Source organism: Dipodomys spectabilis, unplaced genomic scaffold, assembly GCF_019054845.1.
Source record: "Dipodomys spectabilis isolate Male_0828 unplaced genomic scaffold, ASM1905484v1 ptg000783l, whole genome shotgun sequence".
Taxonomy (NCBI): Eukaryota; Metazoa; Chordata; class Mammalia; order Rodentia; family Heteromyidae; genus Dipodomys; species Dipodomys spectabilis.
Window position 1 is genome coordinate 5635001 of NW_024871460.1, and position 21496 is coordinate 5656496.

Consider the following 21496-nt stretch of genomic DNA (forward strand, 5'->3'; position numbering starts at 1 on the left):
GGGACTAACAAATATACATTGATAGTTGCTCTCATCCTCATCACCAGGACTTTGGGATGCATTGCTCATTCTTGCTCTTAGCACCAAAAAGGGGAAGAAAACTTTTATTCTCTATACTATTGGTCAGGTGCAGTTTCATAGAATTCAAGTCTTACATATGCCCAATAAAAACTAAATTAGAACCAGGCACTTGTGGCTCAGGACAGTAATCCTAGTTACCCACAAGGCTGAGATCTAAGAACCATGGTTCAAATCTAGCCTGGGCAGAAAAGTCTAGGAGACTTATTGCCAATTCATCAGCAAAAAAAAAGTCAGAACTGGAAATGTGGCTCAACTGGCAAAGCACCAACTTTGTGCAAAAAAAAAAAAAAAATCTAAGGAAGAGCATCCTGGTCCTGAGTTCAAGCCCAAGTACTGGGATCAAAAAAAAAAAAAACCCACAAAGAAAGGCCTAAATTAATGCAGGTAACCTAAGGCACAATGGTTCAAAAAATCCATCCCTATGAAATATTTCAAAGGGATTTGGGGGTGGGGGGTAGAGGGTAGGCGCGGATCTGTATCAAGGGACAAGTCATCATACCATAGCAAAAAGTGGTTGCTAAGTAAAAAGTCTGACAGAAGAAATCCCAAGAGAAATGAAATGCTACCCCAATCATTTCTGGAAATACTTACAATTGGCCCGGGTGGTCCCGGGGGACCTGAGGAACCATCCTTTCCAGGAAATCCCTGGAGAATAATAAAAGAATGTCAAGTAAGTGGTTGCTTTACGTGGTTTTCAGTATTTGGGGACTGGGAGTAAGTCCTGCCCCTTGGTCTGGATTACCGAGGATTCATTGCTTTCAAACTCTCCATGAGAATTGTTCTTGGCAAGGTTTTTGTATCTATTGGTTTCATTAAATTGTCCAGTATGAGAATTTGAGGTGTAAGAAATGGCACTTACAAAATATAAACAGGAATTTGTTCCCAGAAAATGTTTTTATTAAGTAAAGCATAACAAATGAGAAAGAGAACCAATCCTAATTAATGCCTGGACCAAGAACAAAAAGAAGTATTGCTGTCCTTCATGACCCAAGAGGCTTAGGTGAGGAGAGTCTTCTATAGGGAGCATGCTGTGTTAGGAGAATGGCAGTATCTGAAGCTGTGCAAGCTCCGGGGGGAGGGGGGCAGGGTGAAGGGAAATGGGGGGTGGGGGGAGTTTCGTTTTCTCCTGCAATGATTCTATTTTGACTCAGTAAGTCTGTGATGGACTTACAAATCGGTCATGCTTCCTTCCCATTTCCTGTCAGAAGAATTTAAGACAGATCAAATGATGTTCTTTATGTTTTAAAAAATCTTTCCAGTTATGAGTTATGTATGTGTGTTATTTTCTTTCCTTTTTTTGTTGGTTGTGAGACTTGAAGTCAGGGCCTGGGCACTGTCTTTGAGCTCTTTTGCTCAAGGCTAGTGCTCTACCTCTTTGAGCCACAGCTTTACTCCCAGTTTTCTGGTGGTTTATTGGAGATAAGAATTTCACAGACTTTGCTGCCTGGGTTGGCTTTGAATCATGATCCTCAGATCTCAGCCTTCTGAGTAGCTAGGATTACAAGCATGAGCCACCAGTTATCTGTCCTAAGTGTGTTATTTTCATGTGAGTGTGGAAAAAATAACAGCTGGAATAACTTAATTCTTGAATAGCTACAGTTCTATATCAAGGCCTTGATGGTCCTTCCAAAGCAGATGATATGGAAGGGGATTTACAATCTAAATTTTACAAGGTCATAAAACTTCATGAAAATACTAGCTTTTAGTACAAGGACAAACAGATTGTCACCATATGGGATCTGTCTTTTATTGGAATCATTATTTCCCATGGCAACAAACTCCCAGCTACCTGGCCCAATTGTCTTGTGACCTCTCCTGATCCTTTTAGGATACTTCTGCCACCTTTGCATAGAAAAATCTATCTTCTTATGGACCCCCATCCACATACACATGATCTTTCCACCCACAAAGGGTCAAGAAAAAAGAGAGTAAATGCAAGATCGAGTGAGTAAGTTGATGTATGGGCAGGAGAGAGAATGAGACGGGGCATCTGAGGATGGAGAGATGGACAGGTAGGAAGTGTTGGTGAGCACAGCCCTTTCATTGTGCTCTCAGCCTCAATGCTAATGAGCCCTAAACCCAAGCCTGGGTCCATTGCTTGTTAACTACATTTTGTAGCCCTCATCATAATTAGGTGGGAGTCACATACACCCATGTGCTAGCCAGAGAAAGAAACCAGTTCCAATCTTGCCTCATAAATATTTCCTATAGATGATCCTCCACTTTCTTTTCCCCTTCTGCATCAATGTTAGAGGCCACATATTGAAGATAAGAGTGTTCCAAGACATAAAGACCCTGAGTCCAGAAATGACTGCATGGGATAGGGATTAGCTGTCCCTACTTCTCCACCCACTCTTGTTGACAGTACTGGAATGTGAACAGTAATAAGATTTTTTTAAATTTTATAACTTATTGCATTGTACTGCACTAAGAGACTTGGATTTTAGCCTATATCTGATGCTGATATATAAGCGAGTCTCATAGTCATCTTACAATAGATTTGTTTTCCTACTTCAGTCAAAAATAGAGCCAAACATCATGAAGTATACCTGTAAGTCCAGCACTAGAGAGACTGGGGCAGGATGATTGAGAGTTTCAGGCCAGCCTAAGATACTTGAGGAGACCAATCTCAAAATTTTTTTTAAACATGTGTCTGAAAAAACTACAGGTATTAGCCTTGATACAGACTAAGTCACGTACACATACACACACACACACACACACACACACACACACACACACACACATATACACATATGCACATATAAAAGCACACATCTTCTTGTACCTGCTATTCAAACAATATAAATTAATGCTGATGACTGTGGAAAAAATTGTTTTAAAGGGGGTTTACATGTAGCATATCTAAGAGGAGACCATGAAAAATCAGAACACGTGAAGGATGAGTGGGATCTGAGGGCACTTCAAGTCTGCACTGGGGGAGAGGCTAAAATGGTAGACTCTAAGATCCTGAATTCAAACCCCCATACTGCCACCCCACAGAATAACTTTATCCAGTCTAAAGTTTACCTAGTCAAAAGAGAATAAGAAAACTTGTCACTCCAAAGAGAGTGAGAAAGAAAGAGAAAAATAAAAAAAGAAAGAAAGACTGTTGATAATATATTCCATTTTCTTAGACAAAATTTTGAAAAGAAACAAAGGCACATGGGTATAGAGACAGTCACTTGGGAACATGTTTTCAAAAAGGGAACTTTCTTAAGTGTCATGTAGCACACAATAGGACAAGCACATGCACCACACGTGAGGTCAGACAGGCCAGTAGACATTGGTCTGTGTGTCACTGAGAAATGGTGGCATGGCCACAGGAGACTTCCCTGTTTCAGGCTGAGTTCAGGAGGAAACCATCTTTGAAGGCAAACAGGAGCAAGCTTCCTCACAGAGAGAGGGAAGCCATGGCATACTTTCTCCTAATGCTTGAAAACTGCATTATTCCCAGGGAGATGCACAGGAAATAACACATTTACGGCCTCTCCCACTCATGGGGGATGGAATTTGAAAAAAGCCACATCTGTCTATCCTCTGCCTGGCGCTGAGACCCTCAGGACAGCGCTGGGAACAGGGTTGAACAGGCTGATTTATAGACACCATGTGCTTCATGGTGCAGGGAAGATGCTGAACGATTGCGCTTACACATGAGTTTAATTTGAGGAGGGGATGTGTTTCTGTGGGATCAAATCAGTGGGGAAGAGGAGGAAAGAGATTACTTTGTTCTTAGGTTCCGGCAGCTACAGAGAGAGCATGTTGGTGTTTCTTACTTCCTGCACTTTTGAGGAGATCCATGCTCTTCATTGGCACATTCTGAACACACTCTTAGCATGTCACTGGCACAAAAGAGAAGGCTGATAAAGGCTTCATGTGAACAAATGGAGGCTCCTGGAAGAAGAGCTCTGTTTGCCAAGTTGAATATTGAAATACTAACTGGAGAGAGAGTGAGATGAGTACAGAGCACAGGAAAATGCTAGTGCTGAACCCTTGACAACCATGCGAGAACGCCATCAAAAATGGTCTCTTCTCAGTCCCTGAGATTCAATTGTGATAAAAATCTTAGGAGCACACCTACATTCCTGTGTGGTTGACTGACTGCTGAGAGAAAACAGTAAGCCAATGGAGGAGGAGGAAAGGGAAGAAAAGGGGGGGAATGGGATATCTCCATCTGAGCCCATAGGGAGTTCTGGAGTGTGAATTTCACATTATATTTTCTCTCCTGTTTATCTCAGAAAACTTTTATACCAAAGTAAAAAAAAATGGTAAAAATGGTGGAGGAGAAGTATCTGTATTTTATAAGAAAAAAGTTTGGCAAATTATAGCTCTGTGATTCCATTGAAATGCAAAGATTATTGGGTGCTTTGCAATAATTAATGGGTTAATGTTTTCCAAATTTTTCCTCTAGTTACAAGATTTCCACTCATCAGCAAGCGAGCAATCTGAGAAGATATGGGTTTACGGATTAGGAAACTGGACACAATTAAGAAATGCAAAATTGAATTATCTCTATAAAAACTTCAAGCAATTAAGCAATGCAGAAATAGAAGCTTAATAAGCATAATATGAAAATTCACTGAAACCAACAAATATGAATTTTAAAGTGCATGAAATTAGCCACCACACACAGGATGTTTTATAACATGGGTAGTTCCAGGTTTTTTCCCTTTTTGATATTTCTACCTCAAAATATTAAAATACACCCACAGCCCACATTCAAAATAATTTTTTTGCTATAAAAACTTGAAAGGATTTTTATAGTTTGGTTTTGAAAACATCTGGCTATGGGCAGATTATGTAGTAAGAACCAGCAACACAATCTAACTTGTAATTTACCTTAAACATTAATAATATTCTAATTGCCATTAAATATACCTATGGCTGATTGGCAAAGCATATGTCTTTGTAGACATTTTACTCAACACTGATTGATTTCCATTTTTCCATACTCTAAAACAAATATATGTCTTTTTCAGGACTCAAATATTTCCTTTCATAAGCTCTTAAAAACTTTGTAGTTCCTCTGTCCTGTGCTTACAATGTCTAAAGCATAAAAACCTACCTGTGTGTAACTAATTGCAACCTGTGTTGCAATTAACATTGAAGTCAGAAGCTACCATCTAGATTTAGTCAGAAGCTACCATTCATGTTCATGGAGCCCTCAGAAATAACAGACAGTATGAGTTGACTCAGGGTATTTACTGCCTATGTTTTTTCCAAAGCCTGCAATGGTAGGTCATGGGCATTGGGCTTGTGTTTCTGGAATGTAGCCAAGGATGAAGGTGTTTTGACTGGTAGTAAGAAAACTACAAATAACCCACATCTGAAGAGTGGTTGAGAGGGAAAGACTCAAGCAACAAGAAACTAGAGAAGCCCCTGATGCGTAATCTCAACCCTATGGTGTTGATGGCTGCAGTCAGAAATAAGGTTGCTCCTTCTAGCAGTGGATGGAAAACAACCACTTCATTAAGAAGCCAAGCAGTAAAACCCCACAAACTGCAAACAATGGCCCCCGGGATAGAGATCTAAGATTGGAATTTTCAGTGCCACAAATACACATTCAAAATGTATTTGTCAAGAATTCACTGTATGCACCACAAAATTAAGAAAAGTAAGGGAGAGGAGTCAGAATGTTGAAGGGGTGGCACTGATCAAGTACATTGTAAAAGCTTTGTTAAATGGCACCTCTCTGTACAACTGCTTAAAGATAATTAAACCATATCTAAAAATTATGTGCATGTGTAGTGTGTGTATATCTAGGTATGCAGTTATATAATTTTAACATAATTTACATATAATTTAACATTATATGTATAAATTTTTATATATACATAAGTACATTCTCATAACAAACAGCTGTAACTTTAGGGAATCAAAACAAAATTATAAGAAAAAACCATCAATGCTGTAGCAAAGAAATTACTTTGGTATAGAGTAGACCTTACATAATGTATAGCTATTTCTCAGTGTTATAAAACTTTCTGAAATGGAATGCTACTAAATCAGGCCTAAGAACTTGTGTATCTGAATCTCTGGTGTTGAGGCCCAGAATGATCTTAATTAACATAATTTTGTGGGAAGAAAGAGCATATTGTTGAAGCCAGAGAGATGGACTGAAACCTTGGTTCCAATTCTTCCTAGCTGTGAAATGTTCAGTTCCTTTAACTTTCTGACCCTCAAGGTCTTTGTAAAATGGGGCTAAGAGTCTTTTAGCAGTCAGAGTTCTGACAGATGAAGGGACAGAACACTTGTCAAGTACTTGCATTATTCAATTCTGAAGGGTGGTAGCCACTGCCATTTTCATTAAAACAAAGGGTCAGGTCCCAGCTGCTATCAGTGACTGAGAAAATAGAGGATTTTAAAGAAAATCTATCTAGACCTACAAGAAGAGAATCAGGTCAGTCTCTCCTCTAGTTTTATGATGGCTTCTTCCAAATTCCCGTTCTGAAGGAAGAAGATGATCGGGGGAAAATGATTTTTTTTTAAAAAAAACTTAATATTTTGCCAAAAAAAGAAGGATACTTTGTGGCAGGCTTGGGGCTTGAACTCAGGGCCTGGGTGCTGTCCCTGCAGCTTTTTTGCGCAAGGCTCACATTCTACCACTTGAGCCACAACTCCACAAGGCCTCACATTTATGACAGAATAAAATCCAAATGTTTGACTCAAGCTCAATTTCTCAAGTGCAGTCAAAGTCGGACTCACTTTTGATGAAACAAGACATTCCTCACAATAGGGCCTTTGTGTATGTAGAACATGCATAATTGAGACATAGGTTTCAAACGCCACTTCCAGGTGGAGTCCAAAGTTTTGGGGCTTTTTCCCCCTAAAAATCAACTTGCTTTTTCTTTAGACTTGTTGCATTTCTTTACAAACTTCCAAGGTGTTTTAAATACCAAATACAGGCATTCTGAGATGTCCTGACTTGTTAGGCTTACCTAGAACATTGTGACTGCTAATGATAAAATTGTATTTTTATGTTGAAATGCTTCATAATATTCTTCATAGCAACCATAAGGAATTAAATATTTATTTGGGGGCGCAGGGGGGGGGAGTGGTAGTCCTGGAAACCTGAAGGAACTGGCCCAGTGTCATATGGCCCGTGTTTAACTTTAGGTCTGGCGAATAATGAAGTGTAGGCCTTTCCCCACAGGGGCCTCCTCCTTCTAAGGGCCAGACGTGTTCAGCAGGATTTAGAAGCAGAATGCTCCACCATAATCATCTTTAAAGAGGAGGAAGGAAGGTTGTAGCTATGTACAGGACAGGGATCTGGGAGAAGGCAGCACTCCAAATTAAGTGAAATTTCAATGTAGAAACTGCCAACTCTCTGCACAAGAAGGAATTACTCTTTCCTATGTGTGCTTTTCTATCATCATTTTAGAACACTATATTAAGTTCAGGTGACAGTGGCTCAGGCCTGTATCCTAACTATTCAGGAAGCTGAGATCTGAAGATCACAGTTTCAAGCCAGTCTGGACAGAAAAGTCCACAGGACTCTTATTAACCATCAAATTGCTCACCAAAAAAGCCAGAAGTGGAGGTGTGTCTCAGGTGGTAGAGAACTAGCTTTGAGCAAAAAAGCTAAGGAAGAGTGCCCTCATCCAAAATTCAAGCCCTAGTACCAACACATACACACACACACACACACACACACACACACACACACACAGAATTGGAAAATAAACATAATTTTAAGTTTTCTACTTGAGATGCTAGTCAAAAAACAAACGTATTCTGTGAAAAAATGATCTTCAGAACTAGAAGATTTTTGCTTTCACTACATGTCTGCCAGTCTGTCTCATCTTGCCTGCATTTTCTTGTTTCCCTAAGATACACCCTCTGTATATTTAGGGTAGAGGCTAAGAAATCTACCACATATCAGAGGAGTTCAAAGGTCACAGGACAGACCTAGAACTCACAGACACCAAGGTAATAAGAAAGGAGGAAAAAAGTGAAGGGACCAGATTTACAGCAGGAAAGAAGAATGAGACAAGAATATTTTAGTTGGAAGAATTTGGAATGCAAACAAGAAGCCTAACTGCATTTAACTGCTAACTGTGAGTGTGCACTGTGGCCTTCCGAGTGTGGGCAGCTCTCTGCTCTATTGGCTCCCCAACCAGAGGTGGAAATTTGAAGTCCAGCTTGTGCTGGACTGGATTTATGGCTTCAAGCCCAGAGCTGAATAAGAGCTGTCTCTTGGAGTCCAAGATTTCCTTCAGGAAAAGCCAGAATAAGCTAGAAACATTAGAAAAGATGTTTCTTCTCTCTTTTTTAAAAAAATTACTTGTGAAGACCTTTTACCCTCCAGGCATGTCCAGGAATACCAGCAAAGGGAGGCTAACCTGTCCCTACATTCATGGTCAAGGGATGGTGAAAGGTTTGGGCTGTGAGTTCTTGCTATCAAGAAGAGGACTAGTCCGCCACTGGACAGCACAGCCTACTATTTCTGCCTCTCAGGACTCTGGGGGAGTGAGAAGCAATGGTTGGACATTCCCACCAGTATACACAGCAGCTCCCTCTTTCTCTGCATACAGAAGTTCTGCTCACTAGGACCACAGGAAACGAAGGCACGCTACCATTAAGGAACTTAAATGCTTCAAGTGAAGTTAAATGATCGTTTGGCCCTTTTTATTCCCTGGACAGTCAAGCTAATCTGTAGAGTGTTCTTGAGGGGACTTTCCAGTCGGCTCCACAGGGAGTCCTATCATTCTGCTTACTCCTGGCCTGTTGTGGGCCATGGTTATTGGTGCTGATTTTTCTGCCCCAGAGGAGTAGCATGTTCTGGATCCTGCCTCATAATTCCATCTCCAGCTTGGTGGTCTACAAATGGCTGACTTTAGCTATCGACATTATCTTGTCGTCTAGTTTCTTCTCTGCAGATATTCATTGGAAACTCTTTTCAGGCTAAGGGTAGTAAATGGCACATTATTACCCTGCATGTGTGTATACTAAATTAAGATGTGGCTGACTGACAAAAAAGTGTGTGTGTGTGTGTGTGTGTGTGTGTGTGTGTCTTTGCCTCTCAAGCAAAGCAACTATGGTATGTAGTTAGTTCCAGGGGTGCCATTGTTCTAATTGTCTGAATGGCACTATCCTAACTTATACTCTGAATAATATTGCCTTCAAATAACTTTTCCTGAAACAATCATCAAGGATTCCTATACTTTCTTAATCATATAGTCTTGCTTCCTCTAGCAGTCAGATGTATATGGGCATATAACTCCATTCTTATTTTAAGACATTTCCAAAGTAGGAATCAGACACACCTTCAAAGCCTTACTCCAAACCTCAGGGAAAGAGGAAAGTAAAATCCAGTTACAGATACCTTATCACTGTAGTACAGTGTTAAGACTTTTAATCTTATAGAAGAAGACAACATATTTAGAGGAATAGTAAAATATTTATTTTAAAATGTCTGTGTGAGTAGATTGATTTTTAAAGAAAGAATTCCAAAACCAAAAGATTCAAACATTAATCCAACATGATTTGGAGTTCTTTGCCAAGACTGGACTCTACACATAGATAAATCAAATAAACTCACTCAAGCAAATCTTTAGACTTTTTTTTAATAGCTTCAGGAATCTAGGTGTGTAACCACACAGGATCTCAGCCTAAACTTTCTGCCAAAACATATAAATAGAGGCTTTAGACACTCCTTCAACATGTACAAGAACCTTACATAAATCTAATTTTCAGAGAATGCCTTCTTTAGATATTCTTACCTAAACATGTTTTACAGATTAATTACATCTGAAGAACAGAGACTACAGTGAGATTTTAGCCAAATGCAAGTTTGGTATTAAAAAAAATAAATACTGTAGTAGAAGGGATTTAAGGCCCACACCTAACTTCCATAGAAAATTCAATTCCCATTTCTGAGTGAAATTTCTATCCTGAGTTAAAGGCCTGGTTTTGAATAGAGAGTGAATCTTCTAGCCAATTGTTTGCTATCTTCATGGGTAAGAAATGTGCAGTGAACTACATGCCACATCACTTTTTAGATTGACTCTAAGTGATTTTCATACCCTAAAATTCAATCTTAAGAAAAACCATAAAATTGCCCACATGTCTACATCAGTGATTATTTAACAAGGTATCTCTCTCTTAAGAAGGTATCTCTCTTTTATTAAAAGCTGTAATGACTCTTTATTACCTTCATGCCGAAGTTCAAATTTTTAGTCACCAACCAAAAGATACAGGATTTAAGTGTTTGTGTTTATCTCTCCACTACATCTTTTGACAAGCTTTTTATACCTAAATGTGCATATGTTTACAAACACACACACACACACACACACACACACACACACACACACACACACACACTCATCATTCTTTTTTTTCTTTTCTGTTGGTCCTGGGGCTTGAACTTGGGTCAACTGTCCCTAAGCTCTTTTCCCAAGGCTAGCACTCTACAACTTTGAACCATAGCACCACTTATGGTTTTCTGGTGGTTAATTGGAGATAAGCGTCTCACAGACTTTCCTGCCCAGGCTGGCTATGAACCACAATCCTCAGATTTCAGCTTCCTGAGCAGCTAGGAAGCATTCTTTTTTCCTCTTATATATTTACTATTTATATTAATTATACAAAGTAATGAGTTTCTTGACAGTCCCATATGTGTATATAACATAATCTTTAGTCATTTTTCCCTTTTTCTATTAGTATATATTAATTGTACAATGGGGTTTCATTGTGAGATTTCTACACACAGCATTCCTATTTTCAGCCTATATTGGGTGCCATATTGGAACTAACCTCCCATCCTTTGTATATGCAATTATTTCTGCTTCCAATAGCTTTCTTTTCTTTATACTTGGCTGCCTCTATTTTTCAATCAAGAAGGACAGGGTCTAGATAGTAACCTCTCTGGGACATTTCCTGACTTGATCGCCCAGTTTTTGTGTTCTCCCAGGGCTCTGATCCCTATGAAACAATGCAATACAATACCTTATTTATTTAAAATTCCTTCCAGTAAACCATAAACTCTTTAAGACCAAGATTGTCAAACCTGGTTTGGTGAAACTTGTCAACTAAATGAATGCGAGATTTTAACTTATCCTTCTGACCATTTTCATACTTTATTTTATTATGGTCTACTTAAATGTGTTAAAATAACGAATAAATGAGACATAGAAAATAAATGGAGATGTCTTGATGAGCCATTTAATTAAAATTTCAATTTATCCATTGTTTTTCTTTCCAAGTTGTGCTTTGAAAGAACTGGGAAGAATCTACTAAATGAATGCTTGCAAACTCAAGATAAAATATACTGAAGTCTGGGAGCATTCAAATTTGGGTAAGTTTGATGAATGTAATGACTGCAGAAGGCATTAGGGTCAGTAAGTAGACATCGTATAAGTAGAATGTAAATCAATGAGAATAAACAGAACAAAATTGCCTTACTTCCTATCATACAAACCCAGGAAGAATAACTTCATGAGAAAGTCTACTTTGCTAAGATTGGCAGGTTCTTACCCTCTGGCCTGGTGAGCCATCCCGTCCTGGGGAACCCACACCACCTGGGACACCCTGGATAAAGCAAGGACAGAAAGAATCAGACATACTCATAAGCATAAAGAGGAACCTGGTCTGACAGAGTATTTAGACTCAGAAGTCTTTCCTGAGAAAGGAAATGTCTACCACCTGGGCTCACACTGGAAGTATAAGCGTGGCTTCCAAAAGGGACTCAGGTAAAGGAACACAAAGCTCTTTTATGTGGAAATCAATGTCCTGGTCATCGTTGACATCAGAAGCTATAGCCTTTTATCCTTGGCAAAGAGAAATAGACTAAAAATAGAAAAAATAATAATACCTGTGAACCAGGAAGACCAGTGTCCCCTTTCTCTCCCTTTTCACCTGGCATGCCCTGAATATACAAAAATACATAGAGTTAAGTTCACATATGAAAGTGCTTAGCCTTGCCTTTCCCACTCTGACTGCTGGAGTATTTTCAATGTTAAATGTCTTTCATGTTCACACCTTTACAGACCATTTTTCATTGTTCACATATGGTAACTCCACCCATGTAAACATTCTCATAGAAATGAACGCTTATATTCCAGAACAGTTCCAGCACATAGCCCATATGGACAAGTTAAATATTTCCATACTATTTGTAGTTCAAATTTTAGAATCTCAGATCTAAATTAATTTGCCCCATTTTTTTTTTTTTTGGTTTGGGGCAGAATAACATAGAAATGGAAAAGCAAAGGCAGAACTTATCAGACAATGGCTTCACAATAAATATATATTCTTAATATTATTAATTATGTAAATTGGTATATAAATAAATGCTTCCTAACATGTAAAAATAACACTGCAGGGAAAATATTTGCCTAGAGATCTTTGAAGAAAAATTGCTAAAAAAGGGCTGGGAAGGTGGCTCAGTGGTAGAGCACTTGCCTTGCATGCCTGAGGCCCTGGGTTCGATTCCTCAGCACCACATAAGCAAAAAGAAAAAAAAAAGCCGGAAGCAGCGCTGTGGCTCAGGTGGTAGAGAGCTAGTCTTGAGCTGAAGAGCTGAGGGACAGCGCCCAGGCCCAGAGTTCAGGCCCCATGACCAGACCCAAAAAAAAAAATTGCTAAAAAATAAGTGTAGCTTTATATGTTCATTCAAGATTGGTTTTATTCTTTAATCCTAGATTCTGATTGTGATTAATAAAAATTAGTGGTGGGGTAAAATTTACTTTCAATGGTGCACAATAGCTTCTTAAATAGATGCAACTGTGTAACATATTCCATTAAGGCTTTCATTAATCTACATCCCCAATTACAGTCAATCAATAATAAGCTGTTTAAAATGTGGATAATGTTTGTTACTTTCCAGAGGCTATCATACCCACTAAGAATTCTGTCAAACAAGAAAATGGCCAGATGCTAAGCCCTGCTTTGCTTTTTCTTTTACTTTTTGATTTTTTTTATATTTCATTTTATTGTAAAGACGCTGTACCGAGGGAGTTCCAATTACACGAGTGAGGCCATGAGTACATTTCTTGTCAATCACTGTGACCCGCTCTATCCCTCCCTCCCTCCCTCCTGCCCCCTCCCCCGCCAAAGTTGTAAAGTTCATTTCCAACGTACTGTCTTGTGGGTACTTTTTTATTTTATTTGTTTGCCGGTCCTGGGGACTTGAACTCAGGGCCTGAGCACTGTCCCTGAGCTTCTTTTTTGCTCAAAGGTAGCACTCTACCACTTGAGCCACAGAGCCACTTCCAGTTTTTTCTATGTATGTAGTACTGAGGAGTTGAACCCAGAGCTTCATGCATGCTAGGCAAACACTCTACCACTAAGCTACATTCCCAGCCCCTCTGCTTTGCTCTTTTAGACACAAGGCTCCCACGCAGGGACCTGTTTGGTATAAGATTCTTATCCATAAGTAAAACAAAGGAATGAACAGAATCTCAGGCAATTGTTACTTTCCAAGGACTGAGGCTGGTTAGGAAAGCAGGGGAGACAAAAGTTGACGCCCTACAACCTCATGGGAAGGGCAGAACAAGAAACCCGGCTGAATAACAGCACCACTCACAGGCATTCCTTGAATGGATAGGCCACTTGGTCCTTGGGGTCCAGGCGGACCCTGCGGTCCAACAGGACCTGTTTCACCTCGCGGGCCCTCTGGTCCCTGGAAAGGCAAGAGAAAAAAGTCAACTTAGAAGTAAGCTCTGGCGCCTGTAATCCTAGCTACTCAGGAGACTGAGATCTGAGGATCGTGGTTCAAAGCCAGCCCGGGCAGAAATGTCCCCATGAGACTCTTATCTCCAAGTAATCATGCAAAAACTGGGAGTGGTGCTGTGGCTCAAGTGGTAGAGCACTACCCTTGAGGACAAAGAGGCTCGGGGACAGCACCCAGGCCCTAAGTTCAAGACCCCAGACCAACAAGACAAAAGAAAAGAAAAAGAAGTAAGCTAGACCCTATGGGTAGCCAAATGGTATTTCTTCTTATGGCACTTATATTTTCTTACATAAATTTTCCTAAGACAGGAAACACTCAAGGATAACAAGAGACTAAGCTTCAAATGATTTGCCTCCCAGGCAAAATGTCATCAGTCAACCATAAGAATAAACACACAGAGAAGGCTGATTGCTGCAGCTGTATTCTTCTGTGAGCTGGGAGTTAGCCTCTCTCACTCAAGATGTCTAAATAATCAACTTGGTCAAAAGCCATACTTCGTGTTTTTCTTCTTTCATCTTGTCTCTACTCTTCTATTTTCCTCCTATTTTTGATCTTTTGTTTTACATTGTTTTCCAGGCTTCCTCTCCTTCCTACCCATTTTTTTAAATCTAATTTTATCTATATTTTCTTTCACTCTATAAGCACATCCTCCTTGCTAATCCTGCCCAAGAACATGTCTTGAACTATTTTAAAATCCATCCTGGCTCAGATCTTGCTTGACCTTTTCCCATGTAATTATCCACATGCCCTAAACATAACAAGACTCAGTGTGCACTTCTTATTTATCTGAACTTTATTCTGTTGTGCTTTGTCCTCTAAATTGTTTGTCTCATCTCAAGTAATGGTTTCACCAATCTCCTACTTAAGATGACACCCAAGTTACTCGTTAAATATCCAAAAATATGAAATCCATATGTCAAACACCCATGTTTATTCTAGCGCTATTCATAGAATGGAAACAACCTGTGTATACATTAACTGATGAATGGTAAAGACAATGGGGTGTAAATAGTTATATACATTTGTGTATATATAATTTGACATTATTTAGCTATAAAAAGGAGGACATCTGTCATTTGTGACAATGTGGATGAAACTAAAGAAATAAGACAGACACAGAACAATATACACTATCTTACTTAACTCATATATAGAATCTAAAATTTGCTAGCCAGGTTGAAAGCAAAAAATAGAGGTTAACAGAGACTTGCGAGAATGGAGCATCAGAAAAGATGAGCAAAATTTGGGGAGCTGGAACAAGTTACAATTAGAGCAAATAAATTCCATGTATTGGATAGTAGTGTGACTATATGTATGACAATGTATTCCATACTTTTTTAAGTCAAAAGAAAGGATTTTGAATGTTTTCATCATACCAAATAACACATGTTTGAGGCATTAGATGTGCTACCCAAATATATGTGTATATGTGTGTGTGTTTGTTTTACACATACATTACACAGTTCTCACTATGGAGCTCTTAATTTAATAAAAAAAATAATGTTAGCTAGAATCAACAGAATAAGACAGGAAAGTTGAGAATAAACATATTTTTCTGGGTCTAATATTATAGAAGTGATACAGTTCAAACCAAAACAAGGCCCAAACTGTAGAAGTGACGGTTGCTGGAGTTAAAAGGATGCCTTTGGACCTTGGTTTGATTTAACGTACGGGAAGATGGGGAGAATGCGGCTCGTCCAGTTCCCCTGTAGGAAGGTAATCTGTGACTTTAGAGAGAGTGAGTCCATGGAACACCTAGGGAACTAGAATTCATATGTAGTTTGCGAACCATTCAGAAAATGGGAATGTAGAGGCACTGAATGATTATTCTAACAAGAATCATTCGTGGCATAATAGGAAGTGAGAAAGATTTTAAAATATATATTATATACAATATCATGATAGTATATGATATTATATACTACATATCCTATATATTACATATTATATATTATGTATATATTTATTATATTATATATTACATATATATATATATATATATATATATAAAATGGAGTTGGACCCTGGTGGCTCACACCTGTAATCTTAGCTACTCAGGAGGCTGAGATCTGAGAATTGCAGTTCAAAGTCAGACTGGGCAGGACAGTCTGTGAGACTCTTATCTTCAATTAACCACCAGAAAACTGGAAGTAGCTCTGTGGCTCAAAATGGTAGAGTGTTCTCAAGAACAGCACTCAAGCTCTAAGTTCAAACCCCATGACTGACGATTTTTAAAAAAATTATATTTATATATAATGGAAGACAGAGACAACTCATAAACTTACAAATAAATATTACTTGATATTTGTCATAGCTTAATATCATATGATTTATAAATGTTCTTGAGCAATGGAGAATAGAGTAGGATAAAAAGCAGAAAGTCCACCCTATTCTGTAAAATATACAACAAAAATGATGAGGTAAAGCTAGCAACGCAACTGCTATGTTCTTCTAAATTCCTATTATCTACTTGCTGCCACAAAAAAAAATTTTTTAAATAAAAGAAACAAGACGTGTTGGTCCTTCCATATGAAGGTACAGTTTATCTGTTACCACACTGTTCTCCCTGGTAGATTTGTGATCATCATTTTTTCAGTAAGACTTCTCTAAAACCACAACATACTTATATCTGTGAATTTTTTTCTAAATCATCAAACAGAAATAACCGTACGAGTATTGATTCTGTGAGAATGGATAATAGGGTGTGGGGGAAAATGTGGGTGTTACTGGGAATCACCAGTAGCATTCACTTACTGCCATAATTAAAATCATCATCACACGGAAATGTTAGAAAAACAATGAGATGATGCTGAAAGGGATTTGGGGGCGGGGAGGTGGACAAACAGCCAGGATGTACAGAAGCCCATGGGTCTTGCCCATGAGTGAAAGGAAACTTCAATATTTTGTAAGAAGAAATTCCCAGCCATGGAGCTTTTGTACAAAACCATAAGAGATTGAGACAAGTAAGAAAACAGACTAAAAAAGGAGAGACCTCATGATCTAAGCTTCGAACTGGCTGTTACCTGACTACTCATTCGCTGTAGCATCCTCTTTCATTTGATTCTTCAACCCTAGATTTTCGCCTGCCTTGCTTCATCTGTTTCCAATTTTATAATAAAAAGTTACGTAATGTTCTCTCCTCTACGAATAAGTACTATGCAAATCTAAAAAGTCACCATATGGAAGCAGTAAATCAAGCAAGGTGGACAGAGAGGTTATCGTGAGAGCAGCATCATAAAAATGAGATAGGGAGTCAAGTTATAGACCCTGAGAGCTATGCCAGAGGGTGAGTCCTATTCTCAAGGCAATGGTCTGTGACTGCAGGTTTGCAGAGTATGAATTGATCCAGCATAGGCTTTAGGAAATTAATCTAAGGGCAGATGTGAAGAATCAATCAGAAAGTCAAGTCCACTGGGGACAGGAGACCAGTTAAAACATTTGCCAAAAGCTAGAGGGGAGAGGATGAGGCCTGAACTCAATTAGTGGCTGGGCTTCTGCCAGTCCTTTGGAGGCCTTTGTGCAAAGTAGAAAAACATGTGTCTTGACACGGTTTGGCATGGCCAGGCTCTCTTGGCGGGGGCCTTTGTACAGTGTACAACCTGAGCCATCATACTTCGTGGCCTTGAGGAGTGAAATGGAAAACAAAGTTGTGTATTTGATTACACATAAATGCCAAAGCAGGAGGAGAATTCAAGACCTGGGGTATTACCTGGAAGGGGTGGATAACAAGTAGCGAGGCTTCATGATTTCTCCCCTCAAGAATCTTATTTTAATAGATGGAGGAAAAGAAAAAGGTACCAGAGAGATGACCACCTTGATGACTAAACCACTCAGAAGACTGCCACTTTCTTCTATCACAGAAATCTTCCTTTTCACCATTTTAAATATATTTTTCAATTAAAAAGCTTGTCTTTAAAAGTAAGGAAATGTTAAATACAACGTTCATGAAAACATAAGGAGCTTTAACCACAAGGGTTAATTTAGCTACTTACTTGGGAGAGACAGAGAGAGACAGAGAGAGAGAGAGGGAGGGAGGGAGGGAGGGAGGGAGGGAGGGAGGGAGGGCATGCACAAGTGCAAACACATTACCTTTGGACCCTGTTCACCTTGTTGGCCTTTTGGTCCTCGAAGTCCTGGCCCACCCTGTAAACAGATGTTAAGTATTAGCTCAAAAACAAATCTTACAACAGTATATTACTTACATTTTTCTTAATAATAGGGATTATGTCATTATTATTTTTAAGCCCACACATTATGTACTGGTATATGTTCATCATGGACATTAACTGGAAATTTTCCTCCTCGAGCCCTCCCAGAAGATGACTTTACAGCTTGAGAAAAATTTCTATGCCAAATCATATTATATTGCAAAAAAATTTATATGCTTTATTTTTTAGTGCTTATATAAGACTACTGTTACTCATGAATAAAAAGAATAAACGATGTGGTTGGTCTAAAATTGTATGCATTTTATACTATAATACTGAAATTAAAATTTTCAATTAAGTTTAAGGTCCCATGAAAGAAGCAGCAATTTAATTTTCTTTACACAGAAATAAAGCATTAAAGTTATTATAATTAAGTTTATGATAGTAGGAACTTCATTCTCAGATATGGTTCCTGGAAAATGGAAATCTGGTCGTCATACATTAATTTTAATAGATAATGAGCAAAGGGAGAGTATGAGAATTTCTTTAAGATTATAGTATGAGTAGAGGCTAATGATTAAACTCACACTGAGGGTAAAACACATCAGGCTAGAGGGGAAATTCTGGGTACAGAGCAATGTGAGACCTGGGGTACAGGGTGCTGAAGGGCATCATAACTAATATTCACAGAGAACTTGGCTTGAATAATCTGACTTCTATAAGTGGTGTTCTTCAGCCCATTACTCAACATCCCAGTGATTCAGTTTACCTATAGGATTAGATAACAGCCCTTCAGTACAATAGACAGCACTTGCTAGACATACATGTGATACCTAGTTAATACAAAAACATTTTAGGCCAAACTAGCCACACTTACTGGTGGGCCAGCTGGTCCTAGCACCACTTCATTGGCTGCAGAACAGGAGCAAGAATGTGGGAGGTCTGGGCAAGAGTCTTCATCCCTCTGTGGGGGAGAATAAAATAGAAGTGGGGAGTGAGAGGAATGGAAGGGATGGGGGAGGAAGGAAAGAAGAAAAAGAAGGAAGAAAAATGTAGGAGAAGGAAGAGTGGGAGGGGAAAAGAGAGGAGAGGAAAGGGAGGGGAGGGGAGGGAGGAGGGAGGGAGAAAGACAGGGGAGAGGTGAAGGAGAAATAAGGGGAGGAAATGGAGAAAGAAGAGGAGAAGGAGGAGAAGGAGAAGGAGAAGAGTGGAGAAGAGCACAATTATTAATGGGAAAGTCTTTATAAATGGCTTCATTGAATTAAAGAAAACACTCTGAGTTAAGGTATTTTTTAAATTTTCAAGTGGCTATAATGCTAGAAAGGCAGTGAGTATTCACTCCTGACCACACAATCCTTTCTGTAAGGAGAAATTCACCCATGCTGATCACCTCTACTATCCAGTGATTCACCAGAACTGGTTTGGAGAATCTATCAGAGGAAAGAAAGTTAGAAAACAGAACAAGACATTCTTGGTAACTCTTTAATTCATTTGGAAGAATAGGACTCCACAAATGAGAAGTCCTGAAAACTTTATAGTACACATTTTTTGTGTGTGTTTTAAAACATAAAAGAAAACCTGTTGGGATGTTCAGTCAAAATACTTGTATCTGTACTAAAGCAAAATGAAAATTGTTTAAACATATCAGCCATTCTCTATGACAATTCCATCAACTGCTTACATTCTCTGGCTGAAAATAAGCAAAGCAGTTTGTGGTAGGAAGACATTTATTTGGTTCTCTTTTTTGCGAATTTTATTGCCATGCTACAGTAGAAGATAGATTAGTAATGTCAGACTGGATGATCTCCTCAAGAGCAGAGAGATGGAGCACCTGGTAATGTCTATTCAACAACTTGTAAAATCCTATGTAAAGCAGCCTGGCCACCAAGGCCAGAGACTACGCAACTTCTTAGTCCATCCATTTCTTTGGAAAAAGAGAAAAGGAGACTTCTTATTTAAGGCTGTGGATAACAGTAAGGCTAGAGAGCACAGCACAGGTGATAACTGAATTACCAAAATTAAAATAATCAAATCTCTGAAATATTCACAATAAAAACCCCAAATTGTTGAAGAAATGACCTATATATTATAGATACACATATATGTACATGTGTGTATCCTTTTCTCTAAGTGATGGACAATGACAAAATATTTAACACATCTGGCCTGATTATTCTGTCTATTGCATTGCTAGAAAATACATACTTAGTAAGGTGTTTGGATCTGGTGTGTGTGTGTGTGTGTGTGTGTGTGTGTGTGTGTGTGTGTGTGTGTGTGTGTTGGTACTAAGGCTTGAATTCATAGTCTGGACACTGTCTCTTAGCTCTTTCATTCAAGGCTTGAGCCACATCTCCACCTCTGGATTTTTTGCTGCTTCATTGGAGTTAAGAGTCTCATGAACTTTCTTGCCTGGGATAAATGGAATTGAGATCCTCAGATCTCAGCCTCCTAAGTAGCAAGGATGATAGGCATGAGCCACTAGAATCCAGCGGCATTTTTTTTTTGCCTATGAGTGTCATAAAAATTAAAATATTAATCTTTTCATGAACCAGGAGGTTTTGGAGAGTTGGACTGTTTGTTGAAGGCATTTCCTGAAATTTCTGTTCATACCATGTGTAGCTGATATGATGTTCTCATTGATTTCTTTTTTCTGGTTGTCTGAATGCTAGCATCACAATGAATTATTTATAACAAAGTTAATCGAGAATCAGAATCTCATTTTCAGGGAAAAGTCACTATGATTTGAAAAAACTGCAATAGAGATGAGAGAATTCTTACCAGACTAGGAAGTTCACAACATTTGTCTCTATTGGCCCACGATGTAGAACAAACAATGTCAAACATCTGTAACTGGAACTGTGATTCAAAGAACAACATCACTCAATTAGAGATGTAACTGTTCATATTAAGTATTCATCATGAAATGATCTCACGTATACTTCATGCATAAAGCCAATAGACTTGTAATCAAACATGCACATAAGTTAATTTTGCCCCTCACACACATTGTACTCTTAAGATTTTTGTCTATAATTTCTCCATCCACCATCCAAAGCCTGTCCTTATCGCCACTTGTTCATCACAGCTCTACCTTGAGTGAGTGTCCTTCCTCTGGGAATGTCTTCCTGACACGGCTCACCCCAGTGACTCTCAAACACCTGTATAGCACACAGCACATCCTAGGTCGGCTCACAGCTCCCTTCCCACCAAATAGTGATGTTATCTATATCATCTCCTCCTTACACTCCTCAAAGGACAAGTGTCATAAAGCATTCAGCAAGGTCCACTAAGTTAGGTTCTACTTCATTATCTCTTCTTTCTTTTTATTTCTTGTGCATACAGTCAGAAAATGTGTCTTCATTGTGTAGTAAAAGCTGGCTATGATATCAACGTGTGGGGCAAAAAAAAAAAAAGACAAAAAAAAACCCTTGAATCCTAGAAGAATGGACAGAGAGCTGAGAGATTGGTACATACACCACATGTTAAGTGCTGTGATAGATACATACTTGGTATGGTGGGAAGACAAGCTAAGTGTATTTGTATTGAAGCCATTGATCACACTATAAATGTTTAGACAGCCTTGCTCCACTTA

At 38.8% G+C, this 21496-nt stretch overlaps 1 protein-coding gene across 3 annotated transcripts in view; it reads right to left on the bottom strand.

Annotated features, from left to right (window-relative positions):
- Col14a1 (collagen type XIV alpha 1 chain) overlaps positions 1-21496 on the bottom strand; it is a 167833-nt gene that overhangs the window by 24892 nt on the left and 121445 nt on the right. For all 3 annotated transcript variants that reach the window (XM_042673144.1, XM_042673143.1, XM_042673146.1), the window contains exons 34-40: positions 20683-20760; positions 18782-18868; positions 17846-17899; positions 13610-13705; positions 11897-11950; positions 11560-11613; positions 673-726 (exon numbers count right to left, since the gene is read on the bottom strand). In XM_042673144.1, the coding sequence (XP_042529078.1) occupies positions 673-726; positions 11560-11613; positions 11897-11950; positions 13610-13705; positions 17846-17899; positions 18782-18868; positions 20683-20760 (477 nt within the window). The remainder of the gene's footprint in view (positions 1-672; positions 727-11559; positions 11614-11896; positions 11951-13609; positions 13706-17845; positions 17900-18781; positions 18869-20682; positions 20761-21496) is intronic.